This window comes from Triplophysa dalaica, unplaced genomic scaffold (assembly GCF_015846415.1).
Source record: "Triplophysa dalaica isolate WHDGS20190420 unplaced genomic scaffold, ASM1584641v1 Contig1, whole genome shotgun sequence".
NCBI lineage: Eukaryota > Metazoa > Chordata > Actinopteri > Cypriniformes > Nemacheilidae > Triplophysa > Triplophysa dalaica.
The window spans coordinates 643,046-664,198 of record NW_026622635.1 but is presented as its reverse complement, the minus strand read 5'-3'; the positions used below and the strand labels follow the sequence as shown (position 1 = coordinate 664,198).

The 21,153-nt window shown below is 38.1% G+C and overlaps 1 protein-coding gene across 1 annotated transcript; it reads right to left on the bottom strand.

Annotated features, from left to right (window-relative positions):
• Positions 1 to 228: 228 nt before the first annotated feature.
• Positions 229 to 4,134, bottom strand: LOC130416195 (uncharacterized). Its single transcript, XM_056742250.1, is given in 7 exon segments — positions 229 to 391; positions 530 to 704; positions 779 to 848; positions 1,100 to 1,641; positions 1,644 to 2,093; positions 2,246 to 2,446; positions 3,990 to 4,134. Coding segments are annotated over 7 exon segments (1,746 nt in total).
• Positions 4,135 to 21,153: the final 17,019 nt, after the last annotated feature.

Below are 21,153 nucleotides of genomic sequence, written 5' to 3'. Positions count from 1 at the left end.
ACGTGATTTATTTTCTTTAGCAAAACATGCATACAAAACACAGGACAATCCATAATTACATACGACAATTAAACAAATCACATAATTCAACAAAACTGATTGCTATAAAAATAAATTTTATAAATACAATAAATAAAATAAAAGGAAAGGAAAATATAGAAAATAGGCAAATCTTTAAATGAAATCAAAATTATAAAAAAAACATAAATAATAAAAACAAAAACAATACTAATTACATGTTTTCCACTCAAATTCGGTGAGCCGCTGCAAAAATGTATGTACATGTGGATTCATGGTTTGAACCTTTCTTTTAACCGATGAGCCAGTTTTGCGGCTAGTTCCAGCTTTTACAGCACATTTTGTCCCCTCAGGATTAATCCTCACAAAGAATCTAAAAATCAAATGATTTGTATCAGTTAGTAACAAATCAAACACAGAAACATGAGAAACACTAACAACAACAAATACAGACATGATAGAATATAATTAAAATCATTACTGTGCATATAATGTCTCTTTTAACACTTACCTTTGAATGAGCTCTAGTGTGGCACTGGCCGACTCTTGGTACTCAATATTAAAAACATAGAAGCAAGCAAAAAGAACAGAGAGTGCTGCAGTAAAATCTAGATCCTCATCAATGCAATGTGTCACTTTCCCCTCAATGCTGATCATCCACTTTGATGAAGTAAGAAGTGTATCTCCTGAAAATGAGGCTCACCATCAAAACTCCAAAAACATCTTTACACAATTTATTGAGTACATATTTTCTACTTACCCAGCATGATTAGCCGTGGTGTGGCTAGTAGGTTTAGCTTATTTTCCACTGACATCTTTGTGGAAGTTTTCTTAGAAATGAGATAATAATAGTGAGTGATGCTATAATAGTAATGGATTACCGAAGTGTTTCTAATTCATAAAACCTGAGGTTGTTTCTTAAAATTAAATTCATATTCAAGCCTTATTTATAATCCCAGTCTAAAATGCTTGTTTAAAAGCTTAAATACCCAATAGTTCAACTGAGGCTAATTCCTGGTTTAATTTGAATCCATATCTGTGAAACATTACTTACTAGTGATGTAATGTAATTATTACTTACATCTACTAAAACGAAGAGAGAATTTTCCTTTTCCTTGAAGTATTTCATTGTCAGTAGGATGGCGGAAATGATAGTCTTATGATTGGTTGCTGGTGTGGCTTCAATTTCTTTTAAGAGAGCTTGAACCTCTGGATTCCATTTTAATGTCTGCTTTTGAAAATAGTTTTTAATTCTTTGGCTTTTTCCAGTCAGGCATTCACTGAGGCGACTGTTTATGTCGATCCCTGTAAGGGTTTCAAAGTGATTGCATAGGCCTCTTTTAGTGAATAAGTATGGCCACTCAAGTTCTATGTCACTAATAGCTGGAGGGGGGCATGAATTAATCTTATGCCGCTGACAGATGTAAGTCTCTCGCATTAGGTTGTCCACATCAGACACTTCAGCAGAACTTGGGCCTTCAGATTGAAACTTTTCTAAAACAACCATTCTCTTCATTTCAAGAGATTCTGAGGTCTCTCCATCTGGCAAGGAGGTAGGTTGCCAATTAACGCAACCATAACTGTCTATTTTACATCTAACTTTTTTGACTGTGCAATTGTTCAATTCTTGTTCTGCACTGTTTTTTTGGGTTGACGAATCCTGTACGTTACATTGTCTCTATTAACATGTTCCACCCTGGTTTTCAGCTGTCTTTGAAGCGAACTAGAGCCTTTTCCTATTTGTTCGCCTTCCTCTGAAAAGTCCCCAAAGGTTAAGGGATGTTTAGAAAATATTTTTCTTGCAACTTCCCCACAGTCAGCTAAGTGTGGGTTTGGGCAAAGTTCCCTTATGGCTGCCACAACAGTTCGTACAAACTCTCTCCTTGGTCCAAGTGGAGCATTCTCCTTATTAAGTGCTGCATGAAAAAGGGCTGCAGGCATGCGGTTCCAAGGAATCTCGAACATACTGAGCCAGTCAGAATTTGCAGGAGTATAAGAAGTCGAAGGTTGTTCTGATATGTCAGAGTGAGGTGGTAGTGGGGTTACTGTGGTCACATCCACTTGGCTTATAGATGCTGTAAAAGAAGTAAAAAGCTTCAGACTCCTCATAGACTACATGCTTCACATGGAACAGTTCTATCGAAATGTTCATCTGTTTCGTGTGTTTTACAAAAATGGCATACAAATTTGTGATAGTGATTTATGATAAAATAAAGGTTTTACTTACCTCTTTGTTTGAAGTCCATAATGAGTTTTCGACATTGAATGGGAAATAAAAAGCTCTGAAGGTCTGTCACCTCCACTAGTGCAAGGTCCTGTGTCTTCTCAACTCCAAGCACAAAACAAAGATGATTGAGTACTGTTAGAAGTTTGCTGTTGACCAATTCTGGAAGCACTCTTTTGATTTCTTGTTGAATCACCTCTGTGTCTGCAGTTATAAAGAACATACTGAGTGATGTAATGACACCACAGAAAGGTCTGCCACTTCATACACAGGTAGAGGGTAGTAATCCAAGAGATTATCTGCATTAACACACACGTAATCTGTATATGAGTTGTGAAGAGAGTGAACTCCAAGGTCAGACAAAAACATGGATTCATGAAGTTCTAAAACACAATGAACATCAGTTAGACTAATGAGTATCAGTAATATTTTTCCAAAGATATACCCACAGTTGTTATGGCTTACAACAACAGCAAGGCCACTGGAATATTTGGTTCCTTTGTAAACAACACCAGATACCTCTGAAGTACTCTGAGTGACACAGTTAGCCATCCTTATTGGATTTTGTATTTTTGTATTGTATAACTGCCCATTGTGTTCACGCCCTTCACTAACAGATTGAATTTTAGGAGGGAATAACTGGCCACAAGCAAGAAATGACTGGAGCAACTGATGCCTTTCCACCAATGTTTTGCAAAGATTCACAAAATGATGTAGTTTCCTTACACAGTTCTTAAAATATGAATGTTTGCTTTCAAACCTAAGAGTCCACAAGCGAATAAACGGTCCAAACCGTAGTGTAAGGTCTGCATAGTGCAACAAGTAATGATGCTTTGCTTTCAGTCTCTCATCAGGAAACAATGTACTCCTTTCCGAGACATACTCCTGTGTTAAAAACTTGAGGTAGCCAATCTCATTATGACTAATTTTGGGAGCACAAATCTGCTCAACCATCCCCTTCAGTTTAAGGCACAATTGCCAAACCTCACTTTCCATTGGATTTCGAATTCGATTTCCTACATAAACTGGTAAGAGTCGTAGAAAACACCAGTTCTGTACAGCAGATCCTCCAAGCCGTTTGCCATCTGCTTTAACTGCACATGGTACATTGTTACAGTCACTTCCTAAATGGCTGAATTGTGAAATGGCTCTATTCAACTCATTATAGGTGAAATGCTTTTCAACTGTAACCAAATGTTTAATGTAAACTGCCAAATCATTAGCCACAATACCTTCAAATAAATCGTGGCCTAGACATGGTGGGAGCCCGCCACACACATGAAAAAATTTAAGAAAACTGAATTGAATTTGATACCATCTATCATACGTTGATCGGTAGTAATGAGCTGATCAACGCTATGGGCATAATTGTAGTTTGTTCTTTTTGGGCCAACTTTTAAAGGTTCTTGGTTAAAAGTCTCTCTGTCAATTAAACAGTACCGACAAAAGAATTTGTTGGTACTGAAATTCTCTGAAAAACCTCCTATACAGTGAGATCCAAGGTTTTCCCCACAAATGGCAATAAGCCCTGCTCTTAGAGTAGTGCCATCTACAGACTGAAATCCAGAATCCTCTAAATTTTTCAAATCAGCAACAAGTCTGGAAAATACCTTCTCCTGACCAAATTGTTTAAAGTCCACATCTCTACACAACAAAACAAGCTGCATTGGATCAACTAAGGAGCGGTTGTGTGGCAGAATCTCACGTAGGGTCATGTACACTGCTAGGATCTTATGTTTCTTTTTACCTGAGCCAAGTGGATTTGCAACTTCAAATGCATCCTGATACAAGATAATTGATAATGATGATGGATTCTCATGAAAGATGGCATTTTGCGTGATGCATGTGCCATCCTTTATATCCTCCATTACCTTGTCATCGTGATCAAGCATTTTTGACTGGTTGTTCTGCTCCCTCACCGATGCTTGCTTGAACAGAGATTTTAGGGTTTCTATAACTGGCACATAATGACAAAAGCGTTCTTTACCAGCTGTGTCACTGCCCAGATATATCTGTTTTGGGTGAACAAAGTTGAAGTTCTTTTTAAAGTAGCATTTTCTAGTTTTGTCAGACCTTAACTCACCTTCGTTGTACAAAGTTAACAGATCTTGTGCAAGTAATTCATCAATAATTTTGTGCATCTCACATGACGGTATATCTAATGATGACAGCTTTTCTTTAAGTCTACCTAGCATGGCCTGCATTCCTTGAAATTCCTCAATAAAAGACTGAATTGTACTGGCAGGCAACAACATTTTTGCCTGCATCTTCAAGTAAAACATAGCCAGATTATGTAAAAATGGCTCTTCATTGAATGTATCTATATCACTTTCAATTGACGATGTTGATGGTACCTCAACATTAAGCGACTGATCTGAAGTATTACCTTGTCTATCTGTTGCTGCTGTATCACACTGTTTGAGGAGAACAAACTGCTGCTTTGGACCTGACTGCTTATGCTTTCGTGATAAATGAGTGGTGAAAGATGTTCTCACTCTGAAATATTTCAAGCAACCTTCAACAGGGCAACGAACTTTTCTACCATCTCTAATGTGAATCCGAAGGTGTATGCACAGCTCTGAAAAATTACTAGCCACAAATTCACACCCTGGAAGCTGACAGTGGAATACAGCCTGTGGATGCCTAAGTGTGTCCGATGTTTGTGACTGCCTGTGGTTTCTGTGCATATGTGACCTTAATGAGGAGAATTTCTTAAATATACAAGGGCACTGATGCATTCCACAGGCAAAGTGAAAATTCGTTCTGTGTTGGTGTTTTTTAAAATGTGTATAAAAAACGCCTAGCTGGCGGAAAGGCAAATCACACAGTTTGCATCTGTACATTATGGGTAATGTGACTAAACAATAAAAAATAAACAGAAAAAATAAAGAAACAAGCGGTGGGGTCAGCTGCTGATAAAAAAATAACGTTCAACACTATGGGATAATTAAAGTTGTGAGATGCTAATAGCTATAGCTAACAGGTAGCTTTTTGGAACCAAAAGAGATGGGAGCATATAATAAGAAATGATAAACTTTACCTACATTTGCAGTATATTTAAAAAAACATCTTAATATTTGAAAGGTTTACTCACTCATTGTTGGGGATTCCATTTTAAGTGTTAAACCATGAAAATCCAGTCACTAAGACATTTAACACAGCTCAAGCAAAAGAGCATTAACTAAGAGATCACACACACCTGGTTGCCCTTAAAGGGGCAACACCTTTGCGTTAGGAATCAAGCAGTCAGTGCACATACGTGTGTTTTAATGCATAAATCTTTGTTTTCTGCCTGAAAATCTTACTCGTGGCAATACATAGAGCTGCCTTTGTGACAGTGTAGAAAAAAGTCAGTATTTTACAGCTGAATATTACAGCTGTTATCTGTAATGCGTTTATATAGTTATTAACTGTAATATATTATTTGCGCTACAGAAATGCATCTCATATTTCAGTAAAATACTGTTTACCAATGTTACTGCTAAACACTGGCTATTTTACAGTTATTTACCCTGTAATTTACAGCAAGGTTTAACAGTGTAGAACAATATAACAGAAGGCTATATACTGTGAACATTAATGTACAGGTGGTTATGAACAGATAACAATATAGACTATACAATAGTGCAAGATACTTAAGTGTGCATTAGTTACAGACATTAGTTATTAAGGTTACAGTGCAGTAGATGAGTTGATGCAGTTATTAAAGGTACGGTGCAGTACATGAGTTATTGCAGTTATACAGTTACAGTGCAGTAGATGCAGTTATACATTTACAGTGCAGTAGATGAGTTGATGCGGTTATTAAAGGTACAGTGCAGTAGATGAGTTAATGCAGTTATTAAAGTTACAGTGCAGTAGATGAGTTAATGCAGTTATTAAAGTTACAGTGTTACAGTTAAGTTACAGTTACAGCTTTACATTAATAAAAGCAGGAGAAACACAAAAAAACGGTGGACAACATAAGAAGCAGAGTACAACGGCTAAGATTAAATCATACTGAGGGTAGTAACGTTAAATAATAAATGTAAGGCTTTAATAATAATTTATCATAGCTTTATACAGTGTGATGGAGTTACTTTACACAATTTCACTCATATCTGCAGTGCATTTCAATTAAAAATTTAACTGTTTCATAATTACAGTACAACTGCGTTTTTGGAGATGTGAATTAAATATTTGAATTGTAATTGTGATGTTTCAGCGGAGCGGTGAGTGTGTAATTGTGCACTACTTACGCATTCAGGCGGTCTGCAATACTTTGCCACGCTTTTTCTCTTTGATTTATCACTGTGGCGGTGTTGCCTTTCTTCTTAATTATATCTTTTACCTCCTCGTATGCCTCCATGAGGATTTGTGCTTCCGACGGGAAAAGTATGCGGATCTAGTTGCCATGGTAAATCAGTTAATCTGTGATCTGTGGCGGGGTCTATTTGAGTGAGCCGTGAGCGCGCACCTATCCAGGATTGGTTTCACCTGGCTTAATGAATCCGTGTCTGCTCATCCTGGCTTGGTCTTTGTGCAACCAATTAAGCCTGGACGCACATGTTTTGACTTCATTGAGCTCAGCTGAGTCATTTATCCCGTATGTCTTAATTCTACTTTTGTGCAACAGGCCTCTGTGATGTGAGAACAGCAGGGTGTCATGTGAGCAGGATAACAAAACTCCTTGCAGGGATAGGCCTGCAACAGGTGTGTACAATGTCCTGAAGAGTTTAGCTCCAACTGGGCTCAACACCTGTTTGGAAGTTTCTAGTCTGCTTTGTGAAACCTTGATTAGCTGTTCAGGTGTGTTTGATTAGGGTTGAAGCTAAACTTTGCAGGACACAGTTCCTACAGGACTGACTTTGGACACCCCTGGCCTACAACAAAAGTCTTAAAATATAAACTGTCAAACAAGACTGACAGATCATAAAAATCATCTTATTTGATTGACTGGTCAAAAGACTTGTCTGGGATAGTAGGGGGACAGTCACACTTTGATAAGATTCCAAACCTCAAGTCTCAATTCACTCATTTGCATGATAAAAGCCATAAAGCAAGGAAACAACACTCTAAGAAGAAAACTCCACATACAACATCTATATTATCTCACTCTATTTTAAAACCGCTATCACAAGATGAAAACACCTTTTTTATTAGGTAGTGATGAGGGGGTGAAGGTATTTAGACCCACTGAAGGAAGAGTTGGGGTCAGAAGAGACCGTAACAACAGTCATAAAATATAACTGTCATCAGGGTTGACAAGTCATCAAAGTCTCTGCTTGAGTGACTGGTTGACATAAACTTTGACAGGTGACCATAAATCAATCAAACTTTTGACACACAGTATAGTAAACACTACTCACCACGCACCACGCACCACGCACGCACGCACGCACGCACACACACACACACACACAAGACGCGCGCGCGCTAAGAAAAAACAGTTTTTTCACAGACTCCAAAACGTAAAGAAGATAAACGCGAGTTATTCCCTAAACTAAGCGTGAATAAGAAACCGGAAAAGCGGATGCTTCGCGTTTTTTAAGGTGGAACGGAAAGCGTCAATAAAACAATAGGAATTAAAGCTGCAAGCAGCATTTAGCGGGTTCGAGCAGTCTAAGGCCTCTATTGGCCTTGCCATTGTCAACTAGGCTCAGGAATGGCACCGTAACAAATCCACAACGAATGACACTCTTCCACACCAAGAAATATGACAGAAACGGTTGGTAACTTTTAATACAGACCATGCATGCGTACACTCGTATGCAAAAACGGGCGTAAACCGATAATACCTAAGGGACGAGTGCAATAAACCATTTCTCATGTCTCTATGATGATTTGTTGCAGAGATAGAGATCTTGCTAAACGGTTGCTAAGCTAACCTGTTCGGTTGCCATGGGTGTCAATTAATACCTGTCAATTAATAACACATCAAACCACAATTCAAACGAACCAAGCCCCGTGTCTTTATAATATTCTACTGCAGAGATGTAGGTCTGGCTAGACGATTGCAAAAAATAATCTGTTTGGTTGCTAAGGGTGTGGCTTGGCAGCTGTCAATTGATAAAGAACGAAGCCATTAGCAAAACAAAGCAACTCCTGTGTCTCTAAAACATTCTATTGCACAGATATAGGTCTTTTTTTTAATACAATGCACATTCTTCAAAATAGCTTATTTTTTGTTCTGAAGAATTGATAAAAAAAATACGACCAATTTAAATAGATAATTGATTCACATTCATGGTCTGCAACAATATTCCAGAAGACCTTGCCATTTAAGTGATGCTTATTTGGTTGAGTCTGGTGACTCTGAAGGCCATTGGAGTACAGTGAGCTCATTGTCATGTTCAAGAAACCAGTTTGAGATCATTTGAGCTTTCTGACATGGTCGATTTTTTTTACTGCTGGAAGTAGCCATCAAAACATGGACATGGTTGGCAACAATCCTCAGGTGGTATGTGTTATCTAATATATCCCATACCATATATCCAATTGTTTCTCCATTTTGATGCTCGGTTTGAACTTCAGCAAGTGTGTTTACCACGTCTAGATGCCAAAATGGATTGAGTTTATGCTATGTGACTGGCTGATTAGCAATTTGACTAGCAAATGATGTATTTATGCAAATGACAAGTTTAAAATAGTAATTTTAAATGTATGATATTTCACCTTTTTGACTGTTGTGAAGGCATGCCTCTTCCGATAAGAATCACATGTTGCATGCTTGTTTTGTGTCATAATATGTATAATAGTACTTAATGGCAAGTCAGTTGGATTAATTATTAAGGAGTGGTGACCTTCACCACACTTGTTTCACGCTAATATAATAAAGGACCCTGTTATGGTCACAAAACAAAAAAAAACTCAACATGTTTTTGATGATTATTGACCTAGAGAGTCCAGAGAAATGTACTGTGGTGGAAATTTTGTAATTGCTTGAAAATCTTTGAACAAGTTTGCAAAAGTAGGTTTTATACATCATCACCAATAACTCACAAACCATTTGATAGACATCAATGGTTCAAGAGGCAAAGTTGTTATGAATGAGGAGATCTATCGTTTGATATCAATAGTTTGTGTATTAGTCAAATGTCACATGACACAAAGTTGTCCAGGCCACCAAAATACATGTACATTTTGCCTTTTTTAATGTTTTAGCGCCACCTAGTATCCAAACGCCACCTTCCTTTGTATGTGACCTTGGAGTGATGGTCTACACATATCATCTGAGCCCCATGATGATATGTTAAGCCGTTCTGGATTTATGGCCATTTTAATGTGATAGGCTCAGACCATTTTAAGTTTTGGCGTCCCTAAGCAGCGGTGAAAGAAAAATTTCAACTTTTTTTCAATGATTATTTACATTCACACTCCACAGAAGTCATCTGCATTGGTTTGGTTCCGATCGGTTGAAAAACCAGGAACTAGTTCGCGAAAGTAGGTTTTTGACATCATCAGCGATAACTCACGAACCGTTTGATCAATAGAAGTTGTTCCAGAGGCAAAGTTGCTCAGAATGAAGAGTACTATCATATTATAACCATAGTTTGGGTAAATGTCAAATATCACGTGATACACAGTTGTGCATGCACTCCAAAAGCGCTATTACGCCCCCAGGTGGCCGAATAAGTTCATGTTTCTTACACACCGTCAGGACCATGAGACAAATAAGCCCAGTGAGTGGCGTTTTGATCGGCCTCCGTTAACCCGGCGTAATGAGTGCTCAAACTTCATCGACCAATGGCGGCCATGTTTTTTGATATACGCCAATGTCCATTTAGATATTTATGTAGAATGAGACAAAGACACACCATACCAAATAATAAGTCAATCGGGCAAACTGTTGCGTAGTTATAGACATTTTCTAGCTCATTCAAATTATAGCGCCATCTAGTGGCCAAACGCCACTGTCTTTTTATTGTGACCCCGGACTGAGGGTCTACACATGTGTTCCAAGCCCCATGAAGATATCTCAAACAGTTCAGGAGTTATGGCCATTTTAGCTAAATATGTTACTTCCGGTTTGAATGTTTTAGCGCCACCTAGCGACCGTGAATTGAAAATTGAACTTTTTTTTAATAATTATTCATATTCACACTCCACAGAACTCATCAGCGTTGGTTTGGTTCCAATAGGGCAAAAATCCAGGGACTAGTTCATTTTTTTTTTTTTTCATAAAATGCTAATTACCGAAAAATCTATAATGGCGGAAATGAAATCGGAGATATACGTTTTTTAAGTTTTGAGCCAGTGATTACACTGATATAAGACACTTGGGTGTGCGACAAACGGTTTCGGAGTAACAAGCGCAAACGCGTTTGGTATTGCTATAGCGCCACCTATGGGTCGATATGGCTGGCTCCGTGTATCTGAGTAGCGACAAGGACTACTACCATCTGACCCAGTCTCAGCTCTGTCGGCCTTACGGTTTGGGCTGCAGTATCAGTTTTATGGCAGAATAATAATAAGAAGAAGAATTAAAGCTGCAAGCAGCATTTAGCGGGTTCGAGCAGTCTAAGGCCTCTATTGGCCTTGCCATTGTCAACTAGGCTCAGGAATGGCACCGTAACAAATCCACAACGAATGACACTCTTCCACACCAAGAAATATGACAGAAACGGTCGGTAACTTTTAATACAGACCATGCATGCTTACACTCGTATGCAAAAACGGGCGTAAACCGATAATACCTAAGGGACGAGTGCAATGAACCAATTCTCATGTCTCTACGATGATTTGTTGCAGAGATATAGATCTTGCTAAACGGTTGCTAAGCTAACCTGTTCGGTTGCCATGGGTGTGGAATAGCACCTGTCAATTAATAACACATCAAACCACAAGTCAAACGAACCAAGCCCCTTGTCTCTATAATATTCTACTGCAGAGATGTAGGTCTGGCTAGACGGTTGCAAAAAATAATCTGTTTGGTTGCTAAGGGTGTGGCTTGGCAGCTGTCAATTGATAAAGAACGAAGCCATTAGCAAAACAAAGCAACTCCTGTGTCTCTAAAACATTCCATGCACATATATAGGTCTTTTTTGTTAATACAATGCACATTCTTCAAAATAGCTCATTTTGTGTTCTGAAAAATTGATTAATAAAAATAAGACCAATTTAAATAGATAATTGATTCACATTCATGGTCTGCAACAATATTCCAGAAGACCTTGCCATTTAACTGATGCTTATTTCGTTGAGTCTGGTGACTCTGAAGGCCATTGGAGTACAGTGAGCTCATTGTCATGTTCAAGAAACCAGTTTGAGATCATTTGAGCTTTCTGACATGGTCCATTTTTTACTGCTGGAAGTAGCCATCAAAACATGGACATGGTTGGCAACAATTCTCAGGTGGTATGTGTTATCTAATATATCCCATACCATATATGCAATTGTTTCTCCATTTTGATGCTCGGTTTAAACTTCAGCAAGTGTGTTTACCACGTCTGGATGCCAAAATGGATTGAGTTTATGCTATGTGACTGGCTGATTAGCAATTTGATTAGCAAATGATGTATTTATTAAAGACAAGTTTAAAATAGTAATTTAAATGTATGATATTTCACCTTTTTGACTGTTGTGAAGGCATGCCTCTTCCGATAAGAATCACATGTTGCGTGCTTGTTTTGTGTCATAATATGTGTAATAGTACTTAATGGCAATTCTGTTGGATTATTTATTAAGGAGTAGCGACCTTCACCGTACTCGGTTAACGCTAATATAATAAAGGACCCTGTTATGGTCACAAAACAAAAAAAACTCAACATGTTTTTGATGATTATTGACCTAGAGAGTCCAGAGAAATGTACTGTAGTGGAAATTTTGAAATTGCTTAAAAATCCTTAAGCAAGTTTGCAAAAGTAGGTTTTTTACATCATGCCAATAACTCACAAACCATTTGATAGACGTCAATGGTTCAAGAGGCAAAGTTGTTATGAATGAGGAGTTCTATCGTTTGATATCAATAGTTTGTGTATTAGTCAAATGTCACGTGACACACAGTGGTCTAGGCCACCAAAAGACATGTACATTTAACCCTTTTTACTGTTATAGCGCCAACTAGTGTCCAAACGCCACGTTATTTTGTATGTGACATCGTAGTGGTGGTCTTCACATATTTTCTGAGCCCCTTGCTGATATGTTAAGCCGTTCTGGATTTATGGCCATTTTAATGTGATAGGCTCAGACCATTTTAAGTTTTGGCGTCCCTAAGCAGCGGTGAAAGAAAAATTTCAACTTTTTTTCAATGATTATTTACATTCACACTCCACAGAAGTCATCTGCATTGGTTTGGTTCCGATCGGTTGAAAAACCAGGAACTAGTTCGCGAAAGTAGGTTTTTGACATCATCAGCGATAACTCACGAACCATTCGATCGACAGAAGTGGTTTAAGAGGCAAAGTTGCTCAGAATGAAGTGAGCTATTGTATGATATAAACAGTTTGGGTATATGTCAAATGTCACGTGATACACAATTGTTTAAGCACTCCTAAAGCGTTATTTCGCCCCCCGGTGGCCGAATGAGTTCACATTTCTTACAGACCTTAAAGACCATGAGACGAATAAGCCCAGTGAGCGTCGTTTTGTTCGGCCTCCGTTAACCCGGTCTAATAAGTGCTCAAACTTCATTGGCCAATGGCGGCCATGTTTTTTCAGATACGCCAATGTCCTTTTAGATATTCATGTAGAATGAGACAAAGACACACCATACCAAATAATAAGTCAATCGGGCAAACTGTTGCGTAGTTATGGCCATTTTCTAGCTCATTCAAATTATAGCGCCACCTAGTGGCCAAACGCAGCATTTTTTTTACCTTGACCCCGGATTGAGGGTCTACACATATGTTCCAAGCCCCATGAAGATATCTCAAACAGTTAAGGAGTTATGGCCATTTTAGTTCAATATGTTACTTCCGTTTTGGACATTTTTGCGCCCTCTAGCGATGGGGGATGAAAATTTCAACTTTTTTTTAATAATTATTCATATTCACACTCCACAGAACTCATCAGCGTTGGTTTGGTTCCAATAGGGCAAAAATCCAGGGACTAGTTCATTTTTATTTTTTTTCATAAAATGCTAATTAGCGAAAAAATTTGCATACCGGAAATGAAATCAGAGATATACGTTTTTTAAGTTTTGAGCCAGTGATTACACTGATATAAGACACTTGGGTGTGCAACAAACGGTTTAGGAGTAACAAGCGTTAACGCGTTCGGCATCGCTGTAGCGCCACCTATGGGCCGATTTGGCTGGTTCCGTGTATCTGAGTAGCGACAAGGACTACTACCATCTGACCAAGTCTCAGCTCTGTCGGTCTTACGGTTTGGGCTGCACGATCAGTTCTAGGGAAGAAGTATAATAATAATAATAAAACCAACAAATACAATAGGTTTCTAGCCCTTCGGGCTCGAACCCTAAATATAGCTGCAAGCAGCAATCATCGGGTTCGAGCAGTCTAAGGGGACTAAGGTCGACTGCCTTCGCTGACTACGGTCAGGAATCGAACCATAACACATCCGCAAGGGATGACACTTACCCATAACCAGAAAAATGAAAGAAATGGTCATCAACGGTTAATAGAGACCACGCATGCTTACACTCATATGCAAAAACAGGTGTAAACCGATAATACCTGAGGGGCGAGTGAAATTAACCAATTCTCATGTCTCTACGATGTTCAGTTCCAGAGATATAGGTCTAGCTTAATGGTTGCTAAGTTAACATGTTTAGTTGCTATGGATGTGGCATGGCACCTGCCATACATTATGATAGACGTGTATAAAAAAAGCTTAAGGCTTATGGCCAGGAGCATCTTAAATAGATACATTGATTCCCATTCATAATAGTCTAGAATGCCGTGCCATTTAAATTGTGTTTATTTTGTACACACATTATACAGTATATCCCATTTTGATGTAAGGTTTGAACTTCAGGAAGTCATGTTTACCATGTCTAAATGCATTGAGTTGCTGCCATGTGACTGGCTTAGTAGCAATTTGGGTTTACATGCAATTAAACTGGTGTACCTAATAAAGGTGTGTTGTATATATATATATATATCAACACAGCATCATAAAAGCAGCCAGACATGTGCTGTATTTATAGATGTGTAATTATGGAGCAACGTTTAATGTGTAATACATTTTATTTCTAACACTGTCTTCCTGTGAGACACATTTCATTCCACACACATGCACAGTCTCGATCACACATGACACACAGAACTATACAGTACATGCACACTCTTATTATACAGAGAGACATAATATCCATAAATACACACATTGTGATCTGGTGACTCTAAAAAAGCCATTGAAATTAATTATATTTCACTTTTTTGTCTGTTATGAAGGCATGCCTCTTCCGATGACCTTCACATTTTGCATGCTTTTTTTGTGTCATAATATGTATAATAGTACTATATGGCAAGTCAGTTGGATTATTCATTAAGGAGCAGCAAGCTTTCAGGTAGACTTTTGAGGTTAATATAATAAAGGACTCTGTTATGGTCACATTTATGAAAAAGTTCAACATGTCCTTGATCATAAATTATCTAGAGAGTCCAGAGAATTGTACTGTGGTGAAAATTTGGAAATTGCTTAAAAGACCTAAAATTAGTATGCAAAAGTACGTCTTTAACATCATCACCAATAACTTGCGAACTGTTTGATTGACATCAATGGATCAAGAGGCAAAGTTGTTCTGAATGAGGAGAACTATCATATGATTATATTAGTTTGTGTAAATGACAAATGTCACGTGATACACAACTGCTTAAGCAATGAAATACGCAACAATTTTACCATTTTTACTGTTATAGCGCCACCTAGTGTGCAAATGCCACGTTATTTTGTAGGTGAACTTGGAGTGATGGTATACACATATTTCCCGAGCCCCATGATGATATGTTAAGCCGTTCTGGATTTATGGCCATTTAAATGTGATAGGCTCCTCCCATTTTTAAATTTGGCCGCCCCTAAGGGACCGTGAAAGGAAATTTCTGCTTTTTTTCGATAATTATTTACAATCACTCTCCACAGAAGTCATCTGCATTGTTTTGGTTCCGTTAAGTCGAAAAACCAACGACTAGTTCGCGAAAGTAGGTTTTAGACATCATCTGCGATAACTCACAAATCGTTTAATCGACAGAAGTGGTTCAAGAGGCAAAGTTGCTCAGAATAAGGAGAGCTATCATATGATAACATTAGTTTGGGTATATGTCAAATGTCACGTGATACACAATGGTTTAAGCACTCCTAAAGCGTTATTTCGCCCCCCGGTGGCCAAATGAGTTCATATTTCTTACAGACCTTAAGGACTGTGAGACAAATAATCCCAGCGAGTGTCGTTTTGATCGGCCTCAGTTAACTCGGTGTAATTAGCGCTCAAACTTCATTGGCCAATGGCGGCCATGTTTTTTGAGATACGCCAATGTCCTTTGAGATATTCATGTAGCATGAGACAAAGACCCACCATACCACATATCAAGTCAATCGGGCAAAGGGTTGCGTAGTTATAGCCATTTTCTAGCTCATTCAAATTATAGCGCCACCTAGTGGCCAAACGCAGCATTTTTTTTACCTTGACCCCGGATTGAGGGTCTACACATATGTTCCAAGCCCCATGAAGATATCTCAAACAGTTAAGGAGTTATGGCCATTTTAGTTCAATATGTTACTTCCGTTTTGGACATTTTTGCGCCCTCTAGCGATGGGGGATGAAAATTTCAACTTTTTTTTAATAATTATTCATATTCACACTCCACAGAACTCATCAGCGTTGGTTTGGTTCCAATAGGGCAAAAATCCAGGGACTAGTTCATTTTTATTTTTTTTCATAAAATGCTAATTAGCGAAAAAATTTGCATACCGGAAATGAAATCAGAGATATACGTTTTTTAAGTTTTGAGCCAGTGATTACACTGATATAAGACACTTGGGTGTGCAACAAACGGTTTAGGAGTAACAAGCGTTAACGCGTTCGGCATCGCTGTAGCGCCACCTATGGGCCGATTTGGCTGGTTCCGTGTATCTGAGTAGCGACAAGGACTACTACCATCTGACCAAGTCTCAGCTCTGTCGGTCTTACGGTTTGGGCTGCACGATCAGTTCTAGGGAAGAAGTATAATAATAATAATAAAACCAACAAATACAATAGGTTTCTAGCCCTTCGGGCTCGAACCCTAAATATAGCTGCAAGCAGCAATCATCGGGTTCGAGCAGTCTAAGGGGACTAAGGTCGACTGCCTTCGCTGACTACGGTCAGGAATCGAACCATAACACATCCGCAAGGGATGACACTTACCCATAACCAGAAAAATGAAAGAAATGGTCATCAACGGTTAATAGAGACCACGCATGCTTACACTCATATGCAAAAACAGGTGTAAACCGATAATACCTGAGGGGCGAGTGAAATTAACCAATTCTCATGTCTCTACGATGTTCAGTTCCAGAGATATAGGTCTAGCTTAATGGTTGCTAAGTTAACATGTTTAGTTGCTATGGATGTGGCATGGCACCTGCCATACATTATGATAGACGTGTATAAAAAAAGCTTAAGGCTTATGGCCAGGAGCATCTTAAATAGATACATTGATTCCCATTCATAATAGTCTAGAATGCCGTGCCATTTAAATTGTGTTTATTTTGTACACACATTATACAGTATATCCCATTTTGATGTAAGGTTTGAACTTCAGGAAGTCATGTTTACCATGTCTAAATGCATTGAGTTGCTGCCATGTGACTGGCTTAGTAGCAATTTGGGTTTACATGCAATTAAACTGGTGTACCTAATAAAGGTGTGTTGTATATATATATATATATATCAACACAGCATCATAAAAGCAGCCAGACATGTGCTGTATTTATAGATGTGTAATTATGGAGCAACGTTTAATGTGTAATACATTTTATTTCTAACACTGTCTTCCTGTGAGACACATTTCATTCCACACACATGCACAGTCTCGATCACACATGACACACAGAACTATACAGTACATGCACACTCTTATTATACAGAGAGACATAATATCCATAAATACACACATTGTGATCTGGTGACTCTAAAAAAGCCATTGAAATTAATTATATTTCACTTTTTTGTCTGTTATGAAGGCATGCCTCTTCCGATGACCTTCACATTTTGCATGCTTTTTTTGTGTCATAATATGTATAATAGTACTATATGGCAAGTCAGTTGGATTATTCATTAAGGAGCAGCAAGCTTTCAGGTAGACTTTTGAGGTTAATATAATAAAGGACTCTGTTATGGTCACATTTATGAAAAAGTTCAACATGTCCTTGATCATAAATTATCTAGAGAGTCCAGAGAATTGTACTGTGGTGAAAATTTGGAAATTGCTTAAAAGACCTAAAATTAGTATGCAAAAGTACGTCTTTAACATCATCACCAATAACTTGCGAACTGTTTGATTGACATCAATGGATCAAGAGGCAAAGTTGTTCTGAATGAGGAGAACTATCATATGATTATATTAGTTTGTGTAAATGACAAATGTCACGTGATACACAACTGCTTAAGCAATGAAATACGCAACAATTTTACCATTTTTACTGTTATAGCGCCACCTAGTGTGCAAATGCCACGTTATTTTGTAGGTGAACTTGGAGTGATGGTATACACATATTTCCCGAGCCCCATGATGATATGTTAAGCCGTTCTGGATTTATGGCCATTTAAATGTGATAGGCTCCTCCCATTTTTAAATTTGGCCGCCCCTAAGGGACCGTGAAAGGAAATTTCTGCTTTTTTTCGATAATTATTTACAATCACTCTCCACAGAAGTCATCTGCATTGTTTTGGTTCCGTTAAGTCGAAAAACCAACGACTAGTTCGCGAAAGTAGGTTTTAGACATCATCTGCGATAACTCACAAATCGTTTAATCGACAGAAGTGGTTCAAGAGGCAAAGTTGCTCAGAATAAGGAGAGCTATCATATGATAACATTAGTTTGGGTATATGTCAAATGTCACGTGATACACAATGGTTTAAGCACTCCTAAAGCGTTATTTCGCCCCCCGGTGGCCAAATGAGTTCATATTTCTTACAGACCTTAAGGACTGTGAGACAAATAATCCCAGCGAGTGTCGTTTTGATCGGCCTCAGTTAACTCGGTGTAATTAGCGCTCAAACTTCATTGGCCAATGGCGGCCATGTTTTTTGAGATACGCCAATGTCCTTTGAGATATTCATGTAGCATGAGACAAAGACCCACCATACCACATATCAAGTCAATCGGGCAAAGGGTTGCGTAGTTATAGCCATTTTCTAGCTCATTCAAATTATAGCGCCACCTAGTGGCCAAATGCCGCAGTTTTTTTATTGTGACCCCGGACTGAGAGTCTACACATATTTTCCAAGCCCCATGAACATATCTCAAACAGTTCACGAGTTAGGGCCATTTTAGTTAAATATGTTACTTCCGGTTTGGACGTTTTAGCGCCACATAGCGGCCGTGAATTGAAAATTCAACTTTTTTTTGATAATTATTTACATTCACACTCATCAGAACTCATCAGCGTTGGTTTGGTTCCGATCGGGCAAAAATCCAGGGACTAGTTCATTTTTAATTTTTTTCATAAAATGCAAATTAGCGAAAAAATTTGCATACCGGAAATGAAATCGGAGATATACGTTTTTTAAGTTTTGAGCCAATGATTACACTGATATAAAACACTTGGGTGTGCGACAAACGGTTTAGGGGTTACGTGCGCAAACGCGCCTTTCATCGCTGTAGCGCCACCTATGGGCCGATTTGGCTGGCTCCCTGTATCTGAGTAGCGACAAGGACTACTACCATCTGACCAAGTCACAGCTCTGTCGGCTTTACGGTTTGGGCTGCACGATCACTTTTAGGGAAGAATAATAATAAGAAGAAGAAGAAGAAGAATAAAACCTACAAATACAATAGGTTTCTAGCCCTACGGGCTCGAACCCTAATAATAAAACCAACAAATACAATAGGTTTCTAGCCCTTCGGGCTCGAACCCTAATAAATTAAACGTCACATGCTTTGTTTATGGTGAATGTGCGAAGCTAGGCAACAACGATCGTTTCTCTTATGTGACGTCCTCCTCTACACACTTTTTTGCTACCAACTCAAAAGTATACAAAAACAGTCCATACTTTTAGTACGTAATATAACAAGGCCAATTATGACGCAGCAACAGTCTCTCTCATTGGGCAGACGAGAGCATAAGCCCCGCCCCTCTTGATAAAGTACGAGTGTTAGCGGAACAGGTAGAATATATGAGCACCGCAGTTTAAATCATCTCACAATAGATTCACGAAACAAGTGGAAAACTCGAGAAATAAATCTGCTTTTAATGAAGACTGTGAGAAAGTTAAACTTTATAAACCGCGTTAGGAGACGAGATGATGAGAGACTGAATCTTTACCTCAGAGGAACATTTATTTCTTTGTTCTTTAATGTCAATTTCTCCTCGGTGAGTATCACTGTTTTTATAATAATTGTGTTTATTTAAATCCAATGTTGAAATTTACTATTTAACGGGTATTGAACAGAAACCGATTTAAATTCAATGTATGATGTAAAATGCTTTGTTTGAGTTTAATAATGTATAAAGTGATGTTTGGAGGTTTCAGAGAATTATATCTCAATACAGTATAGTGAGATGTGCTAATATGTGCTGTGGGGTATCCACCATGTGACGCTAGCTTTGCTAGCTCTGTGCATAGACTCCATTGTAAAATCAAATTGGCGATTAGCACGTTTGTTATATGTGTGCTAGTAACGTTAAATTGCGCATGTTTGAAATGTTGTGAATTCATTCTTGATTTAAACTTATTTCACATAATAACTGTAAAAATATTTATATAAATTATAAACGATGCCCAGCTAGCCAAAATAAGTGACTGTTACGTAACGTCGACGTAAAATTTTAATCAAATTTATGTCGTGGCGACGTAATCTTGTGACGTAATCTGCCGGTCTTGGTCACGTCGTGACAACGTAAAGGATATAAAAAAAATAATTATTTTAATATTTTATCTAATATTATTTGGGCGGACATGCAGCAAAACCAATCAGAGAGTCTAAACCAATCAGAGATAGTGAAGAGCGGACCCCCCTCTGATTGGCTGTGGTCCTGATATTCCTGCACGTGTGTGTACCAGAGGTGTTAACCCAAAATTCTGTGACATTGACAGAATGTTTGTTAGTTTCCTTGTGTAGTGATGATGACAGATCTCTTGTTCTTTAAGTGTGTCCTGAACCATTTACCTTACTTTCCTTTTGTTCAAACGGTTTTGTTCAGTATTTTTATAGACTTCAACATTACGAAATGTCATTTATATTAAATTATTATAAGAGTAAATCTCTTACCACTATAAAGTGACTTTAACTTGTGATACTGGACTGTTGTGCTTTTATTTTCATCACTTAACTTTAAACTCGTTTCTCTCCAAATCCGTTACTGAACATCTTAGCGCTTCAGCCGACCTCAGCCATAACTTTAGTGAAATCAACCATTTTACTAATAAAAAATGAAATGTATTTCAAACTCTATATTGGACTTAAAAATGTGTCCAAATATTAGCCTTTGAACATTCATTGCATTTATTGATGAAAGTCCTGTTTGTTCCCGAAAGTCAAATTTTTTAATAATCAAATATATTGATTTGTGTGTTGGAGAAAGAAGTAAACTCCTCTTTTAAATGTTACTATGGTTGATATGGGATTTTCATAGAGCTGAATTGTATTTCAAAAAATGTCCATCTATTATAATGATGACATCATTTCATGTCTCTTTGTGTTTAAGACCGTTCTCCAGACGTGGACAACTATTCTGAAGAAGACAATGACAGTTATTCTTCAGAGCAGGAGGTCAGTGATGATGCCGTTCAGGGTCAGGTCAGCACTTCTCATTATGTCAATCAT